This window comes from Branchiostoma belcheri, unplaced genomic scaffold (genome assembly GCF_001625305.1).
Source record: "Branchiostoma belcheri isolate BF01 breed outbred unplaced genomic scaffold, Haploidv18h27 scaffold16, whole genome shotgun sequence".
NCBI classification, from domain to species: Eukaryota; Metazoa; Chordata; class Leptocardii; order Amphioxiformes; family Branchiostomatidae; genus Branchiostoma; species Branchiostoma belcheri.
Genome location: NW_017803046.1, coordinates 1,646,226 through 1,669,302, shown reverse-complemented (window position 1 = coordinate 1,669,302; position 23,077 = coordinate 1,646,226). Strand labels below are relative to the sequence as shown.

General features: G+C 40.9%; 1 protein-coding gene across 1 annotated transcript in view; it reads left to right on the top strand.

Annotated features, from left to right (window-relative positions):
- Nucleotides 1–23,077, top strand: part of LOC109466021 (histone-lysine N-methyltransferase ASH1L-like) — a 52,690-nt gene that overhangs the window by 12,234 nt on the left and 17,379 nt on the right. Inside the window, exons 3-10 of the mRNA XM_019763545.1 lie at nt 4,573–9,260; nt 11,521–11,550; nt 15,196–15,405; nt 16,458–16,526; nt 17,229–17,326; nt 19,291–19,364; nt 20,004–20,052; nt 22,938–23,046. Coding sequence (XP_019619104.1) covers nt 4,573–9,260; nt 11,521–11,550; nt 15,196–15,405; nt 16,458–16,526; nt 17,229–17,326; nt 19,291–19,364; nt 20,004–20,052; nt 22,938–23,046 — 5,327 coding nt within the window. The remainder of the gene's footprint in view (nt 1–4,572; nt 9,261–11,520; nt 11,551–15,195; nt 15,406–16,457; nt 16,527–17,228; nt 17,327–19,290; nt 19,365–20,003; nt 20,053–22,937; nt 23,047–23,077) is intronic.

The window sequence follows — 23,077 nt, the reverse complement described above, 5'->3', positions numbered from 1 at the left end:
TTACTGTTAGCATTCGCAGCAGTATCGTATGTTGCGTAACTACAGTGGTTGGAGTGTGTTAACATTCACAGCACCTATTGACTGTACAGTAGCAATCTTGCTGGAAGAGTGTTATTGGATGGATGTGGGCCTTTAATACATTGCAGATTAAGGTTTTCAGAGTAGACACTGATTTTTAAGGTAGGGAACATACGGAGCTAGAAATATGTATCATTATCGCCTGCTAAAATATTTGCATCTGATTATATTTAGCAATTTCTGGATCAAATGATTCGTGCCAGTGTGTAAATTTTTTTTGCAATACGTTAGAAATTATATGTTAGATGATGGCATTTTATTACCTACTATTGACATATAAGCTATTATGGCATCTGAATAGTTATGATAGCCTGTCAGTTTTTGTTATAGTTTTGTATCACTCAGCAATAGAGTCCATTCCGCGTCACCGAGTGGGTTGTTATTGTCATTATTTAGAAATGTTTTGAATTCTTTGTAATTGTTTGTCTAAGAAATTTCATTATTTGGAAATATTTTGAACATCTTGTCAATATTCTAAATAATTCCCTGGTTTTCTAAAACGTTTGAAATATTCCTGATGTGGAATATGACATTTCCAATAGTTTCTAAATATTTCTAACAGCACTCTACCATTTTTTACCATTATTTCGAATTATTTCTAACATTTTGTAAATAGGTCAGTGGGATGGGAAGGAAGTAATTCACACATCCCTGTGAAGTACAGGGTAGACTGCCTGGGTGTCAGGCATTGATGCCTTACAACAAAAGAGCCACCAGTGTCCAACAGTGAAATCTAAAAATATACAGAAGAATACAGAAGAGTAGGATTAGCACCTACTTTTATGGGGGCAATTACCCACATCTACCATTTTTCATTTGTTTGAAATAGTTCTAAATATTTCGAATAGTGAAAGAAACAAATGGGTAGTTCAAATTTATTCTAAATAAAGAGATCTTTGTACAGTCACTTTCAAAATGTTTCAGAAATATATAAATGAATTCAAATATATTCAAATTTTCATTTTCAAATTTTTGAAAAATTTAGAACTTTTGTTACTAGGGTATTCTTTTCTTCTAAATAATTCAAACATATTAGAAACATGGAGAAAAAACCCACTCGGTGACGCGGAATCGACTCTACAATGGTTTATGTGAGCAATTTCTGGTGATTGGATATAAGAAGGTGGCTCTAAGGACTCGTCATCCCAGGTTCTGATGTGGCTTCGCAAGAATTTTAAATGTTTTAAGTATAATTTTATTCCTGCATGTCACAAGTTCCTTATCAAGATGACATTAGGTCACAAGTGTTGTCATACTCATAGGAATCAGCATACGTGGGTCACTGAAAAAAGTAAAAATTGGTGAAATAGAAGAATAATATGCCCTAGGTGTCCAACATTTAACTCCACTGGGCATGTAGAAATGAAAATGTTATCCTCCCAATTTGGCCTGTTTGTAGTATTTTTCAGAAGCCCAAGGTGTCTGGCAGAGACTAGCTTGTGAGGGGATGATGTGATAGTCTGTTATTGTGACATCCCCCCAGGCTGGATGAACAAACATCCTTTCAAGCCCGATCTGTGTCTCGCTATTCAAACGGTATAGCCTCAGGGCCACAGCCTGTTGGGAAACAATTGCCTGGGCATATCTGTTTGCGACTCTTGGTGTATACCGGATGGCTTCTGACAGGAGAAGAGCAGGTATTGTTTGACCTTTACACGGGTGATGTGCTCTTACACAGCAGAGTTGTTTTGTTAGATTGACTGCCGTTGACCCCATTAAATTTGAGGGGAGTGGCCTTCTTCGAACTGCGGCCATCTTTCTGTTGTGGAGGATTTCCAGTATTGTGTTGCCGTAAGTGTTGCGTTACCGAGTAGAGAGGTCTGTGTATTGTATGGAGCATGTGTGGTGACCACTGTAAGTAAGGACGCCAGCTTGTGTTAGCCAACCTTGACCCAGATGGTCACCGACCGTGGGTGTGGTGCTGATGTTTTTGTATGTATAACATAGCCCAGATTTGGGATATATTCACAGCTGTTTTCTAGGCCTTCTGTTGTTTGTGGTTTCTTCCATTGTATTGGCAAGTAACAGTTTAAAGTGATATGAATAGTAGGGACTTGCGAGTCAGTTGTTAGAAATGACAACAGTTACTGTTCCATAGACTTGGTTTGTTTACTAATCTACCAGTCGTTTCTGTGATGGCTGTTTCTAAAGTAGTGGAACCAGACATTTGGCTGACTGCCACCAATCGCTCCTGGTGTCCTGTTAGTTAGTAGTAAACATGTTGGTCCTGAAGGACTTTCCTAGCTATAGGCTATAGTCAGGGCTGTTGCAAAAGTAATGTTTTGTTTTGCAACATTCGATGAAGAAAAACAACATAAAAATCGCAAATTGTGTCAACTATGGCTGTATGCAACTTCCAGGTCTTTCTGTATACTTCTGTATGTTATATATACCAACATGATCAGGCAATGACATGAAAAGTTATAAATGACATGATTGTGGTGGGGAGTTGTTACCACAAATTACACCCTGTTTGTAATCACTTCTCTCTGCTTGACTACTCGCCCAGTATGTGGGATAATCCAGGCACCCAGCAGACTTGATAAGAAGAGTTTTTTGTCTTCAGCCTGTGGAGCATATGTACAAGTAGTCCTGCCAGTATTGGGGCTTATTATCTCCTACCCAACATGCAATCAGGTATGAGAACAGTTGATGCTGTAGGACTTAGGTTAGGGGCTAACCACAAAATGCCTTGGCAGGTGGTTGAAACTTAGGGGCTAACCACAAAATGTCATGGCAGGTGGTTCAAACTCCTTGTTCAAACATCTTCTTGTATACACAGTTTAATCATAGTGGGCAGAGAATCAAAAACCCTTATACCAAGTATACTATAAATCTTCGGACACGAAGCCAAGCCATGAGATAAAGGTGTAGAAGAGAGAAAGGGATATTTTAAAACTATTCTTGACATGATTAAACTTGATGTAATTTTTAATGGACTATCCCTTGTGTAAAATCATCCAGTAGACTTCACACAGCTTACTGATATGGTGGGCAGCTAAAATGAAATGAAATGATACAGGAAGTACTTACAGTGGAATCTGTATATCTGGGGAGAAGATAGTATTATGACTTGTGACATGCTTGCTGCTTAGTTTTGTTTTGTTTGAAATGGTACATTCTATCATCGATAATAGAACCGGTAGGTCCACTATGCTAGAATGACTTTGACTAATGTAAGTAAACAATGCCTATTATCAAGTATCTGTAACCAGATACATTGTTATAGTGTCCTTGACACGAGAATACTTGGGTTGGGTATGTTATTCAATGCCACCATTTAGTGTACTTCCCTTTGTAATAAAATCTGAATGTGATAAAAGAATCCATTAAGACTAGCAGTCATGTTAAGCAGCTATTATGAAAGTTCAAAACAGTTACTAGTAATAGTAATACATGTATTGATGAGGAGAGGCATGCTAGGTACACATGTATGGCAAACCAATCATGCAACAATGTATTACATGGGTCAAGGTCTTGTTATTTTGACCCAAACAGTCTAGGCAATACGCCTTAAACTGGGACAGATGGTTGTAATTTGACCTTAGTCGTTTCTAATATGATATGTATGTGTATATTTATATATATGATATGTGTATATATTTTTGTACAATGTATGGTTTTCTTCCCAGAATGTTTAGTGCTCCTCTTGGGTGCTGTTAGAGTAACAAATGTGTGAGAGTAACGGCCAATTTGCAATATTTGTAATCCAAACCGTCTCGTGTTTTCCTTATTTTCTGTCTTGAGCTTAAGAGCCTAGCTCTTTTATTTTCACAAGGGCAGCCCAAACCCTGATGACCCATAAGTTGGATGTAAACAAAGGCCTCCAGTAAGACTGTGAGATCTAAGGAGAAGGTCTGCATGTTTATATGAAAAGAAAAGTAGTGTTCTGTGTGCGGTGTGACTGGGGTGTTTCTGGAATGTTGTCTCCATGACATAACAGTTAGGATGACTGCAGTAATGAAGGACAGGCATGGGTACTTCCTTGTGTGCTAGCCTTATACCCACAGGTGTTTAATGCAAGGAATGTCAGCAGCAGTCAAAGTTCAAGTCCAGGGATTTCCCTTTACAAGAAAATTTTCTTCTGAGCAAAAGACTTGTTGACTTCATTGTCCCAGTGTTGTCAAAACTTATCAAGTACGCTACTATGTAAACCATAATTCTCTTGCTAGGGTCTATATCAAAAATTGTACATAAGGCTGACAGGAAACTGTAGAGCAGTTTTGGGGGTTATATTGATGAGGTAAACCTGTTTATTTTATGACACAAAGAAATTTACATTTCCTATTTCCTATATCAGTATGTCTATATTATTTATGTATATTTCCTATGTGTACATATATTATTATTATTGAAAATTTGGATGTAACATAGAACTGCTGTGATGATCCCTTCAATTAGAAATCCTGAGTTCAAAGGCAGAAGGGTTGATGCAGCTGGGGTGGCCCGTCTTGGACGACAGCCAATAACAGCACATTCATTTCTCCCCTCCAGAGTCGCCCCAGGAAAGCGAGAGGAACAAAGCAGGGTCCGGGCGAGGGTTCAGGAATGCAGAGCGCCGCTACAAGCAATGGGGATGACCAAGCTGCCGCCGTAAAGATGCATTCTGATCAGGTTTCACCGCCGCGACCGGAGTATGACCCGCCCGCCAACGGTTTCGCTAATTGTGCGGAGAAACCGCCACTTTCCAGTTTGGAATTGTTGGGGGCCGACTGTGATGGGAGCGGAGAGCACGGCAACAATGATTCTGACGGAGAAAATGGCGACGGCGGCTCGGAGTCCACGCAGGACAGCGGGATTGATCAAGGCGTGTCGCCGGAGTGCCCGCTGTCGGCGGGGAACGGGGATTCTGGCGTGGAGGAACACGGGGAGGCCGTGGGGAGCGTTGAAACTGTTCAGCTGGAGGCAGGGAGAACGAGAGACGAGGGGCAGGAGGATTACAACGAGATGACGCACCACGCAGAGGCAGTCGAGCTGAACGCTGACATCATCAACAATGGCTTCCACAGCGAGGCGTATGCCGCCACCATGTCGGAATCCGGGGAAGAAGTGACGGTTTCTGCCATTGAGGCTCTTGCGGAGCAGGAGGTTTCCATGGGAGAAATTGTCGAAGGAAGCAACGGCCGGCGCGGGGCTCCACCAGCGGAAGCACCTGAAACTGATGTCGAACAAAACTTGACATCTGATGAGGTGGAAATGTTGCCAGACAGGGAAAATCCTCACACAGAGGAGGGTGCAACAGTCCTGGCAGAGAGTGAGGGCGGGCCGCCGAGCGTACCCATTCCTATTGAGACGGACACCGTTGTGGAAATTGCGAGCGAGGTGGTTCTAGAACCTTCTCCTGACGTAGACACGGGTGGGGCGCTGACAGACACTCGCTTTGGGTACAGCTCATACGCGCATAATTTTGGGGAGGATGCCGTAGTCGACAAAGTCTCTGAAGTTGCTAGTGGAGCAACAACACCAGATGATGAAAATATGTCTGTGTCTGAAAAAAGGAAAAGGGAAACCCAGGGCTCTTCGGTCGTGCAGTCCAAGGCTGCCATCGCACCACAAGCAAAAACCTCACCCGAGACAAACCCAGGTCTCAAAGTCAAACCACCAAAAGCCAACAACAGGAGCAGGAAGAAATCCGAAGGAACAAAATCAGTCTCACAGGCCAGTAGTAGATCTGCATCTAGGACGTCTGCTAGGACATCATCACGGAGACAGAACGCAGCAAAATCTGCAAAAGACGCTAAGGCTATAGAAAAAGATGCAAAGTCTGCACCTAAAGATGCAAAGTCTACTTCAAAAGACTGTAAATCTCAGGCAAAAGATCCAAAGTCTGTGTCAAAAGATCCAAAGGGTAAAGATGCAAAGATGGCATCCAAAGATGCTTCTGCATTGTCAAAAGACCTTAAGTCCAACACACCAGTATGTGAATCCAATGAGGTGAAAAGTAATGACAAGATAGAGTCTGTAACGCCAAGTAAGCAGGATAAGGACACAGCAGACCAGGAAATTAACAGTGAAACATCAAAGAGTAAGGGAAAAGGGCTGAAAGCCTCAACAGTAAAGGGAAAAGCTGGCAGACTAAGTAGCTCTCGTTCACGACCAAGGAAAGCAGTAGATTCCAGACCGCCCGTAAGCCCTTCCAAGTCAAAGGAGGAAACAAAATCTCTGTTGACAAATTCTGAAGACAGGACTTCGTCAAAACAACAGGAATCCAGGTCCCCAAAGAAAAGAAAAGACTTGTCAGTTCACAAGCCTGATGAGACCCAAACAACATCCGGCTCAGCAAGTGTAGAGTCAAACCTTAGCTCAAAGGAAAGTTCCAGTGGTGACTTGTCTCCCCCTTCCTTACAGCTTTCTGCTCCAGACAAACAGCGCAGGAAACCCAGAAAGCAAAATGTTGTTGGCGTGAAGAGTAGACCAAAAAAGCAGAAGGAATGTCACAAAAAGGAACCAGCAAAACCTAACAAGGCAAAAACCAGGGAAAGAAGGCCAGGAAAACCCAGGAAAAGTAAGAAAGATGCAGCAGAGGTAACAGACACTGTACCTGAACTTCTACCCCAGGACACAGTCAGTAAGGACTTACCAGAGATTTCTTTGTCCACATCACAGGCAGCTGAAAAGATCCCATCTCAAGAACTGGTGAAACCGAGGACGAGGTATTCACCCAAAAAGCAGAAAGTGGCAACTGAGTCTGCCAGTGTTACAGAAAATGTTCTGACAGGTGTTACAGAAGCTGGCAAAGATGACAAGAAGGAGAAGAATGGAAAAAGGAAGGAAAAACATGCAGAGGCACCAGAGGCATCAACAGCAGTTTCACAACCAAATAAGTCAACAATGGAACCTGAGATTGCAAAGTCTCAAGGTAATGTACCTGTTCCAAAAGACACTGGTTCAGCCGGTAGAAGGTCGAGAAGGAAAACTCCCAAGGAAGAAGGTAAGAAGGCAATAAAAGAAACCAAAAGGAAATCTATGGGAACTGTTGCGATAAAACCATCCCCTGCAAGGAAGCAAGAGGAAGTAAAGGAAACTGCTGTTGGGAAAGATGCCCCACCCTCGCTAGAGCCCGAACCATCCGTACTTAGTCTGCATAGAGGGGAGAACTCTACAGAGAACGAACTACCAAAGCTGACAGAGTCGCTTCCTGTTAAAAACAAGACAGGAGACTGCACAAAAAAGGATGTTCGGGCACTTAGAGGTAGACCAGGCAGGCCAAGAAAGAAACCGGTCCCCGATTTGGAGTCGCCGCCCATCTTGACACCTGAGGTCATCCTTGAGGGGAAAACAGAAGAGACTCCGTCACCCATCAGTGACTTGTCGACACAGACCACCAATGATGACTGCATGTTGAGTGACAGTGGCATCGGAACTGACAACAGCACCTCCGACAAGGAGAGAAACAAAAATGACAAGAAGAGGAAAAGTAAAGACGCTGAGGACTCCAAAACTCAGGCAGCTACGGAGGAGAACAAGAAAGAGAAACACAAACGGAAACACAAGCCAAAGGTTCTACAGGAGGACACAGGCATGGATAGGCTGAAAAAGCACAAGAAGAAAGTGAAGAAAAAGCACATACGTGGGAGAGAGCGGAATATTGTTGACCCTGTGTTCCTCACACAGATGGACGAGGTCATTGACCTCATACATGAACTGAGAATCTCCCCCACCCAACCACAATACGTCCCCGGAAACACGTCCCTGGGCTCTGTGTTACCCATCTGTCCACTTCCCTCCATTTTCAGGTTGGACTTCAACAACCGCGTCTGGAAGGCGAAACACAAACACGGGAAGACAAAGCGAATCAAGAGACTGAAACTTCCCAAGGGAAAGCCTGGTAGACCAAAGAAGAACAAGAGCAGTCCTGAGAAAAGCGAGAACAACGTCTCCCCAACAACAGCCCCTGAAGGGTCGCCTCCTGCAGCTGAATGTCTCGAACATGTTCCAAACACCAACACAGGTAAAACTACCAAAGGTAGACCCAGAAGAAAACCAAAGAACCTTTCAGTCACGGCAGCAGTGGATGAAACTGTTACTAGGGGGCAACAGCCAAGAAAAGGGCAACCATCCGCGGAGAAAGTCCATAGCCAGTCTGATGATATTACCACCACCGACTCGGTGCAGGATTCCATCGAGGAATGCATCAGAAAAATATCTGGCACAGAAGACAAGTCTGCGAGTAAAACTGAGCCTCAGACACCTGGTACTAGTTTGGAGAACACAGCTGTTGACACAATGGCTGCTGCGATAGAAGCTTGCATTGGCTCGGGAACAAAGGCAAAGCCAGGACGTAGGAAGAAGGTTGAAAAAGAGGTCACGGGCAATGACGGCGTACCGGCAGAAGATGCAAACAAGACAAAAGCAAGAGCAAAAGCATCCAGAGTTTCCAATAGGAAGTCTGCAGGAAGAGGTCACGTGAGCAATGAAAATGATGACGGTACACAGGTACAAACAGACAGTACCAACACTGTTCCTACCACGGAGCCCGTTCCGTCATTAAAGATGGACTCAAGTCAAACAGCGCCCCCTGTCCAAGAGACGAGAAAGGCAGGGAAAGGTAAGAGAACACGGCCGGCAGAGGAAACCATGCCCATAAAGAAGCGCCGGGGAAAGATGCTGTCCATCTCAGGTGTGGCCTCCAGTCTGGCACTTCCGGAAACGCCGTCCCAGTCTTCCAGTGTCGTAGCAGGCGTGCCAAACCCCCCCTCCTCTCCACAGGAGCAGACCATGGTGACACACGACGGGTTACAGAGGAGGCTGCCGCGGCAGTTCCTGCACAAACCTCTGGTCACCAAAAGCCACCAGGTCGACCAGGCCAGCAAGATTCTCAAAAGGGCCAAGATGCAGGCAGTGAAGGTTCCCAAACCTGTCAGGAGACCCGGTCGGCCTCGGAAACGACCTGTACCGGATTCTGAACCAGACGCCGCCGACGTTACAGTAGACCAGACCCAGGACCAGAGTAATTCCGATCAGGACAGGAGAACTTTGCCAACGCCGGGTGATGATATCGACACGTACTTGGAAACGATCGAGGCCGTCGTGGCAGAGGCTGCCAAGTTGGACAGTTCAAACACGAGCGGAAGAAGAGAGCCCAAAAGGAAGCGTGAAGCGAGTGTTTCTCCCAGGAAGAGAAAAAAGTCTGATGGTCCTCAAGAAGAGACTCCAGAACCCGCACCTCCACCTGTTCCACAGTAAGTCTGTCTACTTTATGTTAACATTTCAAGTTGTTAGAGTTATGTCAGGTCCAGATATGGTTGCTGCAGAGAAGAATTTTGCATGTCTCATAACAGGATACCAGGTAAGTTTGAATAAGGAGTAAAATTTGATACATTTTGACATCTCTTTTTAAATCCATTCATAAACTCCAGCATCTCCTCATCAGTATTATAAAATGGCGTACCATTTATTTGAGTGAAAGCATTTTTTACTACCAAAGATAAGCTATTTTCAGATTAACTTAAGTGATTAAATCAAATTCAGTTATAACAAAGCCAAACTTGGTAGCAAATTGCTATAATTTAGTTGTTACCAAAATGATGGTAGTTGTAGATTATACTATTGAAGTTTTCTTTTGCTTTCTATTTTTTAGGTATGCATACATTGTATGCTGTTATCCTTCTATAGCGTTCTTGTAATCAAACTCCTGACCTTGACTTTCTCTTTTTATTTTATGTTACATCGTAATTGATTAGTATATGTGCTAATCAATTAAGCCCAACTGCCACATAGGTATCATTATAGTGTAAATCATCATTTAAAGTTGCATGTTGTATGATAATTCAAGGTGGTAGGGTTATTTCAGACCATGAAAATCATACTTTTAAATTGATGTATGATCATGATGACTATAATGATGATTATCATTTTATTAACTCCCCTTAAACAAAGTGCAGAATATAAAATATCTTGATGCATTATGTACCATTCCTCAAGAGGTCTATTACTTTTGGTAGCCTTTGGTTGTTTCAAGAAAATTTCAATCAAATCAATCAAAGTAGATATATCTTGTTCTTCACAGCAATGTGAAGATGATAAAAACAGAAACACAGTACTAGGCTCATCTGAATTGTTTTTTCATGTACAGTATAGTGAATTTTTTTCACATTGGCAAAATTAGCGACTAGTTAAGATATGGTAGGAACTCCCTTACATGATACATCCCTCTTCCTTTTATATGAAAGAAAATTTGTCAAAGATGTATCATATCAGCAGAAATATTCTGTCCTATATATTATTTTGATGTGCACAGAAACAAGACATCCCTCATATGAAAGAAAATTTGTTAAAGAATCAATATATTATAACCACAGGAATATTCTGTCCTAAATAAATGTATGATGTGCACAGAAACAATGCATTTCTCCCCTTCTGCCTTTCATCCCTCATGTTAATATTATGAAAGAAAATTTGTCAAAGACTGTAAAATTATAGCCACAGGAATATTCTGTCCCATATACATGATGTGCACAGAAACAAAGCATTTCTCCCCTTCTGCCTTGCATCCCTCATATGAAAGAAAATCTGCCAAAATATGTTGATAACTGCAGAAATATTCCGTCCTATATATTATGATGTGCACAGAAACAAGGCACTTCTCCCCCTCAGCCCAGCTCCTCCCAGCAAACAGGGAAGTTAAGTTGATTAATGGCCCAGCCGTATATTACAACATGATAGCCCTGGACCTGGGGGGAATTTGGTGCACCTCTGGTGGGCCGACGGCGAAGAGTAATCTTCCCGGCTGCCAACAGGATCAGAATGTTAAGTGTGAACTCTCCCTGACCGTGGAGCGCAATATGCAGGAGCGCGGGCGGAGTGATGTGAGAGATACCCGTGATATGGGACCTCCTTGCTCCCAGTGATAAAGAAAAGCTAACATGCCTGAAGCCATGAAGGGTAATTGTATTTTTTGTTGGAAATGGACAGCTACATCAATTGGATGGCCCAGCCAATGGCTGGGGCTGGCACAGGGCTCAATATATACAGAAAAAAATATTCAAATTTCAAGTACAATTGTAAACATCTTGTAATTTTGCAGTCTAGAAAAAAAATTGGCATGATAAAGTGTGGACAATAATTTTGAAATGCAGCAGTACTAGTACTAGTATTAAGTAGACAGGTAATTACAAAACTATGCAGGAAGATATGAGATGTTTCATCTGTCTGAGAAGGCTATGATAGAGCAGGGACAGTGGCTTCAGTGTTTGCTTAAATTTTCTCTAATTACATGTAAAATTTCTGACAACTTGCAATGTTGAATGTATCAGAAAACAATTATTTTAGTCCTACATACACATGTATGTAGATGCCCACCTGAATGATTGAAAGTGAGATATCAATTTTTTAGATAAAAATTTTTTTTTGAGAATAAAGAATTGTTCTTCCGATATGCTTGGATGTTGGAATGGTTGACCTGGATGCATGATTTAACCTGCAATGTTTGTTATCCTGCAGGCCTTACATACACACTAGGTCTGGTAAAAGGTGAGGAATGGTTACGTCATCATCTACTGTACAATGTCATGCATGTACTCGTGATGGAAATACAATGTATTACAAGTTTTCACAGTAATGTAGTGACAAACTGGTCTCTCACAGTATGATTTTCTAAGGAAACAATTCTGTTTTCGCTTGGTAAAAATGAAATATAGATTATATACTAGAATTTGAATTAGTGGCAAAGTGTAACATAATTTACAGAAGGTAAAAACATTGCCAGGAACAAATGCAAAATATTTTTGAAATTCTATCTTCTCATGTTTATACAGAGTTTATCTCCTAAATAGTCTCCATTATACAGGTGAGATTCTAATTGACTCGTCAAACGCTGACTGTTGTTTTTGTTCACACCACAGGAATCATAAGTATGTGTTAATGAAGCTTATCGTGTCCTAACTTTTGGACTGGTAAAAAAAATACCCTAGAATAAGATTTTTAATGTCATGTTGTTGATATGAAATCAGGGTGTCAGAAAATGTGACCTGAAGTTTTAGAAACCATCGTATGGCTGAAAATGTTGGAGTCTTTGAAGTTAGATATGGATTCTTTATTGACACAACAAAAAAGTACAGGGACTTTTGTAATCATAGCCAAGGTGCTACAAAAAACCTTTAATAGGGCCCAATGCCGTGCCCTTAAGAATTTCCTCGCTGGACTCAGGTAAAAATGAGTACCTAGTTTTAGTTAGGGACAACCTTTCATTTCAACACAGATCCAGACAGTGAGCCAGCCCCATGTAGTCAGTCTCTTTAAAACCTTGATTTGTGAACTGACAGGAAACCATTGAAGATTTATCTTAATCCACACCAGACCTTATGACCTCTCCAATCTCTACTGCCTGCCAGTAGACTGCCCCTGTGAATTCCCAAGTACCAGCCAGTTTGGGTCACATTCATGTATATGGGCTAATGGGAAAATATGTACCTTTTATGGCGACGTATGTAATAAACCACGATATTTCTATTGATTTTATATATATAGTCTATATATATAATATAGTCTTTCAAGCACATTGGGCACTGAAAAAAGTGACTCCCAGTTTTGACTATTTTAAGTATTTTCAATGGTGTTTATACTAAATTATAGCATTTATAATTCTGCTGTCTGTAACACTAACAGGCCCTCTTGTGCCACCAACATCTGACTTAATGCTTGGCTGCCAACATTTACCTACATGTACATTTTGTAACTTATCAGTTACAAACAAGCTTTCATCTCATACAAAATGTATACCCAAAGGTTTTTTTAGGACGTAATAATTTTTCTACCAGACTATTTTACACTCGGAGTAACACAAGAAGGAGACTTTACTCCCAGCTGTCTCCAAGTTCTCCCCAGGATTTCTGTTTGGCACAGAGTTGGTGCCAGCTGCATTCAGGCTTTCCAAGAAACGCAACATGAGAAATGGCAGTAGTACAGTTTTCATCCCAAGCATGTGAGTGTTTGTGCTCTGTTATTGGCCCCAAGTCAGAAGTTACACACTCACGTTACCAAACGTTTCCTGTCCCACCTTTGTGGTGCCTCGGAATCAGGCTGTTGCCATGGCAACACAGAGTAGGTTAATTGGCCATCATGGTGCGTAATTGGCATGCCATGTAGCCCTGTGATGTGTGCTGGGATAATGGATAATGAAATCAAAGGTCAGAAGGATGACCAATTAAGAACCAGTTTGCAATTGCTCTTAAGACCAACCTGTCCCCAGAGACAGTGCTAAGCTAAATTGCAACTGTTCTGTGCCATTTTAAAGGCCAACACACTCGTGGGGTTTGGTCATTTGTTCAGAGAGGAAGGGGAATCTTGCCTTTAGAACAGATATGTCTCTATCAGGTACAAAGGAGAGTTATGGTTGATGTCGTTTTGAAACTGAAAAGGGAATTAATGGGGTGGACATTTACAAGACATGTACAAAGAATTGTGTCCCTGTTGTATGCATTGCCAACTGTTTTGCCATATGGATCAAATTTCTTGGATCTATAGGGTGGTGGTTCAAATCCTGTTTGGGCACTACTGTGAGGGTTAATACCAGTACATTTTGTATTCAGATAGGGACCTAAAGCCAGCAGCCCTGCTATGGGGGTCTCCAAACATTAGTGTTAGGCATCAAACCTCTTCAAGTTAAAGAACACACTTATTGAGAAAAGCAGGAGTGACCCAGTATGTCTGGTTGAAAACGCAGGCCACACCAAAGCCACATTGTGCTACTACTACTAGCTACTTGAAAAAGCATCACGCTTCACCTGAATTGAGGGGGACAGGTCTTTACCATACCTCAGATGCTTGCTTGAACTATCGAGCAGCCTGAATTACATGTATCTGTGAAGCAGACATGCCTGGGAAATGTAATCCTATGAAACGGTGAAATGGTGGGCGCATGTACGTATGGAAAGGTCAGTCTTTATGGGCCAGGCTAATGGCTGCAAAGGTCACCTTGCTATGGGTGAGAGGAGTCTGATTATACAACAGACACAGAAGCACAAACACCTGCTAGGCCTCTCTAAAAGACTAGCTCTGTCAACAAAATATGTTTGTGTTTTTCTTTCAAAATTTAAGGGGAAAGGTGACAATCTTCTGCAACAATCAGAATTGAAGTTTATTGCATAACAATTGTAACAGGTATAATGTTTGGTAAATTGCTCTTTAACGGTTCTAAATAACATTTTGGTATCAATGCAATTCTATGTAATAGCAGACTGGGAATAACGTGTTGTATGAAAATATGAGAAAAAAATACTCTAGAAGTATGAGTATATTACTTTCTAAGGGATCATTGTGTTAGACATAATATTCTAAAGTTACACGTAGGTGACAGATCCCACAGAAAGTGCACATCTACAGTGTCAGAGGTAGTTTAAGATGATTTATAAGGCATCACTGATTTCATCATGTGAGATGGAACGTTGTGAAAGGTCAGCGTGGCAGAGGTGCAGGGGTAGTATTGATTTTGGAGGTGTTGCTCTCAATCACTGGTCGTTACCGTGCAATGGAACCCAAAACTGTGGCTTTTCAATTTGCTCACAGATTATTCAAGTCAGCATCATGTGGATGAGAGAAGAAATGTTCTAGTCAATGCTCAAAATCCTGAAGGGGATAATATATATTGTACCACAGAACTTACAAACCTAGAGTTAAATATATCACATATCTTGCTGTTACATCATTCTGTAACAATTACATGCTTTGTATTTGATGGTAATTATCATGACATTGTATGCCAGGCTAATATACTTAAATGTGAAATGATTATAAGATTAATTTTGGTTCAGGCTATGCTAATTCTAATATGATGAAGTGGAAGATCACTATGAAAACACCTTAGGGCAGTGTCTGTTTCTTGGTACACACATTTTCAAGGAATATATCATTAATTGCAATCATATTTACGTTTTCCTCCCAGCCTTCTGCTTTCATGTTTACACCTTGGTAAAATTTTACTGGAAACCGTCCAGAAACCAAGGAAATGATTTTGCAGTGTCTTAGTATCTAAAGGTTGCTTGCCTTATGGTATGTAGAGTGCTGTTATGATTTTAGAGTGTCAGTTTTGAACTTGTGCCCCTGTGAATGGAAGGTGCAGCACTGAATATTTTAACATGGGTACTTGTGTAGTAATACATGTTTTAATGTTGCATACAGGGAAGCGCTGGTTCAGCCACAAACATCCGTCACTACAGCAGCACCCAGCAGGGCCACCGAGTCAGAGTCCAGCCCTGACAAGGAGAAGAAGGAACCTCCTGTAGCCGCCGCCGTTGTCGAAGGTGTGAAGAAGAAGAGACGAGACCCTCACGAGCCTCGCAAGAAGTACATCAAGGCTGGCCTCTTCTCCGACTACTTCAAGGTTGACCCGTATGTAACACACACAGTTGTCTCCTTTTGAAAAGAGTGGTGTGAAAGTAGATATAAGTTTGCATAATAGATGGTCAGTTACTAGCAAACTGTTTTGCCAAGCTGGCAGAGCTGTGGGTTGAAGAGCTGTGGGTTGAAGGAGAGTGTGCAGTAGTCTTTAGTGATAGATTAAGCCACGGTTAAAAGCATTGAGCATTCTTTAGACAAGCAGAATACCTACTAATAACTAATAGTCAATTGATTCAGAGGCTTGGTTATGATAATCCTAGAAGAATTGAAGTCTTGAAGAGCAAGAAAAATATGTTCAGACTCAAGCATACCTTAGTCTATGGGTTCTGTGTTGTTCTGTTCTTTCTTTTTTTATCTTTTTTCTTGGGGAATGTCTTGTGGCTATGGTGTAGCCAAATGCAGGTATTAGTCAGTACATTGGCTATGCACAGGTGTAAACAAGGCAGAAAAGTTGTATGTTTGGAGTATTCCATTCCAATTTCCAATAATAGCATCAGTTCAAGTACAAAGGTAACAACCTTCATGCATTGCCTTCCCCATCAGAAACAAGAGTTCTGATGCAAAAATCACTGAAATTACAAATTGTCTCATCACAAAATTCATCTTAGAGTTAGAGGAACAAAATTGAAATTATCTATGGGCCATAAGAAAGACATAAAGATAGATTTTAGATAGCTATTGTGGTCAAATTATCACTTGGAGAATTGGTTATTTCATTATACATACCTGAGGTCTCATGCAAAGAAATATACAATGGTTGAACCGTTCAATCCAAAAGATTTAGACGATAACACCCTAGAATTAAAAAAAGGTTACACAATCATCAATCAACTCATATGTTCTGCACAATTAAGCTATTAGTGCAGGTTCAGGTGTTTGTGAATTGATGGGATTACCTGTGTTAACCAATCACAGGTCACCTCTTAACCAATCAGTAACAAGAATTTTAGTGTAGTTTGTAGCACTGTCAGAGGCCTAGCCAAGAGCCTTTTAATGCCTGGCAAGTTGCAACTGTACCTGAGTTTTCTTCTGTTTTTTTCCAGCATTATGTGCAGAGTGGTCAGTTTAGGCAAGGGAAGGCTTGATGACAGTCCTGCTGGCACTGACTCAGGGTGATGATGCCAGAATGTTTCTCTTTACATTTCAAAAGGTTCTCATTGCTTGCTGCTAACAGAGAAAGGACATTTGAAAAATTTCTAACTTACTTCTAAATTTGTATTTGCAAATTTGTAGACTGCGATGTGTTCTTCTGATATGTAAAAAAAGGCACATCCAGAATGGAAGTAACTTACTGTGGCTTAAAACTGTCCCCAACAATTGTATACATTGGGAACAATTCTTGTAGTTATGTTTCCAGTCCTTCTCTCAAAATGCACAGTACTCTAAGCAGAGGTCACTGCTATGGACTCTGCCATGATGTCAGCTTGTACTCAAGTTGGTGAGGGGAGTACAACTTCAAACATTTTAGAGACTAACAAACTATTCTCTGTAATATAATAAGAATATTACAATTATGATTGTCTAGCTCATTGCTGTTCAATACCTGTCAAGCACAAAAACAAAGTACCATTACTCATTGAAACAAAAGTAGCAGCAAAACATAACAACCTTTTGCAATGTTCCATGTAGTTGCAGTCCCAGCTTGAAAAGCTTGCGCAATGCATGTTTGTGCTTTTTTCTTTCATCACAATAAAGCATCAGATGTGCAAAGCAACCATCCCGTTTTCTTGGTGCCATACATTCCATGTGGTTGTGCGATGTTGATAGTGTGTTTGGGGGAACGGTAGGTTAAAGCTTGTTCCATGTTTCTGCAGGCCCAAACGACAGAAGAACGGGATGACCAAGAAGGAGAAACTGGAGTACGAGCCCAGCAAGTTTGAGTACGGCCTTCTGCCTGCACCTATCCATGTTGGTAAGTTAGAACATTAATGTTTACCAGTGGTGATCAGTTCAAAACCTGGCAGTTCTGGACCAATTCTTGCCTTGTCATATAGTCATAATATACTTCTGAATCTGAATAGCTGTAAAAGCAAATGTTCAAAAATTACGATGATAGAGCAGTGTGTGCTTCTCAAAACTTTGCCTCTTGCATGCAAAACCTTTTATTTCATTGTGGAATCTTGTTGTGCAATGTGGATCACACTTAAATGAAGGTTTGTTCCTACACGTGCATTAGGTGATCTGTGTTCGTTAATATGACTTTATACCCTTTCTTCATTGGTTTAGCCTGTGGAGTCATTAATATGTCATTCATTATCCGCTTTCCCTAGTGTAGTCAGGCTGTATAGTGAACTGCATGTTGAGGTGCCATACAAACCTCTGAGGCAGGCTCTGATTATTTCCCAGTGATAAGTGATGATTCTGTTCCAATCTAAGAGGTGACGGCCTCTCTCTCAATATGTGAAGTTGGCTCACGATCCCAGTGTTAATGAGTCCTGATGGAGGCTGCTGATTGAGCACCATGGAGACTTCTCTCAGCTACTAGTTGTCTTCCTAGAGAGTCTTAGGCACTGTGCACATGCACACAGTAATTTTGGTAAAATCCCAAATTTACAAAATTTACAGAATTTACAAAATATATTAAGCTTTGTAAATCTTTTCTACTGTAGTAAGTTTACCCTCAGGAAGTAGTAGAATCCCCCATTTTGACATCAAAGACTAAACACGATCCCCCCCTGCTCAATCATTCTGCTAGCCTTCCCTCAGAATCTATTTTTTCTGGGAAAGCCCCTGCAACTACAGACCTTTTGTTTCTGTACCAAACACGCCCTGCAGGATGTGAACCTGCAGCGGAGGGGAGATGAAGAGTTATCGGCTCAGCCGTGCTGGCAGGACATTAGTCATCCCTTCTCTCCAGCCCTGTATCTGGGCAGTTATCTACTCCGCTAAAACTCCTCTGATTCATGTTCTCTGTGTCGGGGATCTATCACGGAAGTTTACCCTTGTGTAGGCTGTGAAGACATACAACAAGGCCAGAGACAATACTGTTAATCACTTTATATTTGCGGTAGAAAAATTTCGCGGTCCGAGCAAAATGAACAAGTTCGCAGAACTTAATGTTCGCGGTGGCGGCAGGTGCAGAAGAAAGAAAGTCGGCAAATTATTTGCTCACAGTAATGATAAGTTTGCAACTGTGAAAACTGTGAAAACTCAAATATAAAGTACCATGAAAAATCGTGATTTACAGTAGTCGAAAGTATTGTGGTAACAAATAGTTTAAAAAAACAGCATTTTGGCTATATCATTTACATTTTTAGATAACAAACCTTGGTAGCCATGGAATAATTGAATGTCAGTTGATAACGTTAGCTGTATTAGGGAAATCCCTTGCTCACAGGGAGTTGCCATGGGATGTCTGAAGGGCTGTTTAGTTAGAGGGCAGCTTGGAGTGCGATGTAATCAGGCTAGGAGCTCAGGTGCTTCGAGTGAGACTGATGCTCTTAACCCTCTCCACTGAGGAGAGAAAAATCAAAAATCTCCTCACACACTCATGTATCATAACTCCTACTTCAAACCATTTTGTCGGACTTATCTGCTCTGCAGTTCTTTGAAGTATCAGGCAAGAATGCTTAAATGGATTTCTTGGTGTACTAGATTTTCAGATATGGGTGAAGACGTTTTTCTCTGCCAACCTGAGTTCTCAGTTTTTAGGTTGCCATGAGAAGTGGAGCTTTCCCTGGAATGAATAACTAGATCTTTGGTAATCACTTATTAAAATCATATTCAAGAATCTGATAGTTATGAAGAGATCATAGACAGGAAATAATAACTTAGATATCAGAATGGTAGTCACTGTGTTGTGACACAGGGATAGTGGCCTTTCTAATGTTGTGTGGTACAATGTATGTGCTAACACCTACTGTACCTTTGCTCCAGGAAAGTACCTGAGACAGAAGAGGATTGACTTCCAGATGCCGTATGACATCTGGTGGCAGTACAAGCACAACAAGGTGAACTGACAGGAACTGTTTACTACGAATGTTCGTTAACATACACTAGTACATGTAGTCTTTGTACCTGGGCCATGTTTAGCATGTTGATAGAATTAAGTTTATAACTGACATGTTCAAACATCCTACAACCTCAAAATTGAATTGGTGTGACCCTCTGTGCAACTATTGCACAAATATGGTGCTACCATATGACTAAGCTAAGCTGGAAATGGAATGATTCCGTTTAGGAAACCTAGCACTGCAGTATTGGCCATTCCTTTTTAACAAAAAAGATCGTTCTGAAATGAGGTGAGGGACAAGTGGTCCCAAAAGAACTCCTTGAGGAACACTAAAAGACTAGTCCTGAAATGTTTGTTCCATTGTGAAAAATTTCTACCCTCCTGGAGTAACTTTTGTAACAAAAAAAATTATTGTCTGATGACTTGGTGATTCGATAATGACTCGAACATCATAAATGTTGTATTTACAGACAAATTACACATCTTTCCACTTAGTGTTAGTCTAGTGAGATCTTTCCTGTGCAAGTTGTTACAAAAATATATCCTACTATAATGACTTTGTTAGCAGCTGTTGAGTGTGCGTTATTTTGACATAAGTGGTTCAGCAGTAATAACTGTGCTGTTTACATCCTACCAGCTCATCCCCAAGATAGATGAGAGAACGAAGTACAAGAAAATCCGATCAAGTAAGTGCTGCTGATTTTCCTCCTTTTGATGCGTAAGTGTGCTGGAATTGCTTGTACAGCGGCCCTTCTTGTGAGGGCTTTCTGTTACCCTGATAGTACTTACCCTCTGTTGGAAATGTCAACATGAATGCCACTTGTTTTGGCTCTTAAGGGCAGCCATTGTAAGCTATAAGAGGCTCACATCTTGTGTATATTGAGCACTCCACACTTTTAAGTAAGAGCAGTACCAGCCCTGGATAGCTGAATAAAGTATCATGTATCGAGCCTTCACAGTTGCTGAACTTTGTTGCTGGTTTTTAGCATTCCACGTTGAAACATTATCTCCCAGAGTAACTGCAATATAGCCTTTTTGTCCACAGTGGGGTTTCTTGCCATTGTAGGGTTGGCGTAACCCCAAGGGTGAAGGATTATAAAGTTCATGAGAAAGGTTATACAGGCACACATACCAGGGACTTCATGGTGCAAAAAAGGATTTCTGTCCCTGTGCTTACAGGGCTGGAAATACCACCTGCATATGCAGGTTAGTGCAGGTAAAAATGGAACTGTGCAGGTATTTCTGATGTCTATTTGAACTTGACCTGCACTGGTTTATGCATACATACTGGATTTTTATTTGCTGCATTGACTTACCTATTAAGTATAATAGGAATGAAGGCAATGGGTTCTGAACAATTTTTAGTATGATCTGTACTTCCTAAATTCTGAGTGGTTCAGTTAAAATTGTCTGGTGCAGGTAATTAACAATTATGTCTGCACTAGTCCAGGTATGCAAAAAAGAAGATTTTATCCCTAGGGTACATGTATGATAATTATAGCTCTAACAAAGTGATGATTTTTTATATTTTAATAGTATCCTATGTCAAATCTAATAATTAGTTCTTCATGTAATAAGTCAACTTTATGGGCAACATTTACTAGTGTACTGATGCCTCCCATATTTCACTCCAAATTGAATATAACAAAAGCTGCAAGATAATGCTGTACATTCAGACATACCCATACATTTGTCTGCAGTACTACCGCATGTTAAATAGCTGCACTACTAAATGATTTTTTACAGAGCTTCAACCAAATCCCCTCTCAACTGTGTGCGGTTGCACAGCCACATGCAATTAGAGTCAGGCTCAGCGTGGGTGTGGGTGTATTACACAGTTGTGGCACGTCCCCTGTAAGCTGCTTGAGAGGATAGCCATTTTGAGTCATCCCCTTCCTACTCTAGCTTCAGCATGTATTCCAGCACGATTAAGGTGCAGTTACTTGTAAATGGTACTGGAGTCATTACGGTTTAGCTGCCGTGTGTGTCTAGGATCTTTTAGGGAAGCAGGTGCAAAAACCTGTGCTAACATGATGTGTACTTCCTAGGAAATATTAATAAAATTATATTATTATTATTTTGTATGTTTTTCCATGGTTCCATTTTGTGCTGAAAAGATGACCCAGAGGATACAGGTGCTTATGTTTTTTTCTTAATTGTCTGGCCTTATGAAAGTTCCAAGAACCAATGAACATATTTTTGAGGCCCAGTACATGCACCCTTGTGACAGATATACATGTAGGCGTATGTGTGTGACTCAGATTCAGTAGAAGGCCCGAGGCAGTTATCAGTCGGTTTATCTTCAAAGTGTCGGGTGTTGGTGACTCAGTCAGCACTGGGCCAGGGATCAATATAGCTCCGCACATATTACATATGTGCATGTACATTTTTAGTATTTTATTGACTCGCAGTCGAGGCAACTGGAAGCTTGTAAAATTAACATATTTTGAGGTGCAGCAAGGACATATGTGACTAGGAAGCAAATAAGATGAGAATAGAGCCACAGGCAATATATATGTCTGTCCCAACTGTTAAGAGGTGATATTAATGCAAATAGGGTTTGCAGTACTGTTACAAGGTTCAACAACTGCATTTGGTAACATAGCATATAGCACATGGTAACTAGCATATAGGTCATGTCAAGTTTGTATTTGAAACATAGGCAGTATCATTGTATCAGTGAGTATAACATAAGCTTGATTGGTTGGTGTTTTCGCAATGCCAGGATTTTTGTCTTAATGTAGATAGTATTAAAGCTGTATTGGGGTAAGACAAATCACGAAAAATGACACATATGAAACATAAAATTTTTTATATCAGTATCTATCCTTTTGAGTTATCATGTGAGCCTGTTTATTGAGAATGGCCCTAGGAAAAATCATCTATATGTTTTAGTTGGAGGAAATGTGTTGAGACCTGAACAATAAAAATGTAAATCTGGGATTTGAAGCGTTCCCTCCTGTCACTTCACATACAAGACTTCATCTTTCTTGACGCGCCACACAGCAGTGTGCCAGTTTTAACAGCGTCATTGTCACATTAAGTGGCTTTATACAGAGTTCTCTGTTCCAGTTTATGTTTCCAACATTAAGAATAATGTAAAATTTGAACTCGCATTTATCCCAGATATTGTTCCCTTGTGGCTCTTAAGCCGTCGGAGTTCCAGGAATTTGTTTAAATCTTAAGTGTTCTAGAAATCCTGGAAATGTAATTGGAGGATAAAATTGGGACTGCTGTTTCATCTAAAAAATGATGTATAACACTCTTACAAGGCTCAACTGCCTAAACTTTAGCATGAATCTTTTTTACAATCATTTTTCTATGAACAGAGAGAAAACTTGATCATCAGCTCTGAAAGCTGTGATTTTCGAGCACAAAGTTTTGCCCCAAATTGTTAAGATACTTGGCCTTTTTTTCTATTTGTATGGTTGTCATCTAATCAGTTGTCGCAAAATGTATCATCACATTTTGGACATAAGTAAACTTTGAGTACTTGTAGATACATGCCAGAAAATTTGTTGTCTGGGTCAGGTTCTTCATTATTCATCGTTAATTATCTTTCTTCTCACAGACATCTTTGTGGACGTGAAGCCGCTGTCTGGTTGTGAACCAGTCATCTGTTCGTGTGTCCGGCCGGCCGAGCCAGCTGACAAGGCCTGTCAGGAAGACTGTCTCAACAGGTCAGAAGGAACCACATGCAACTACTGTAGA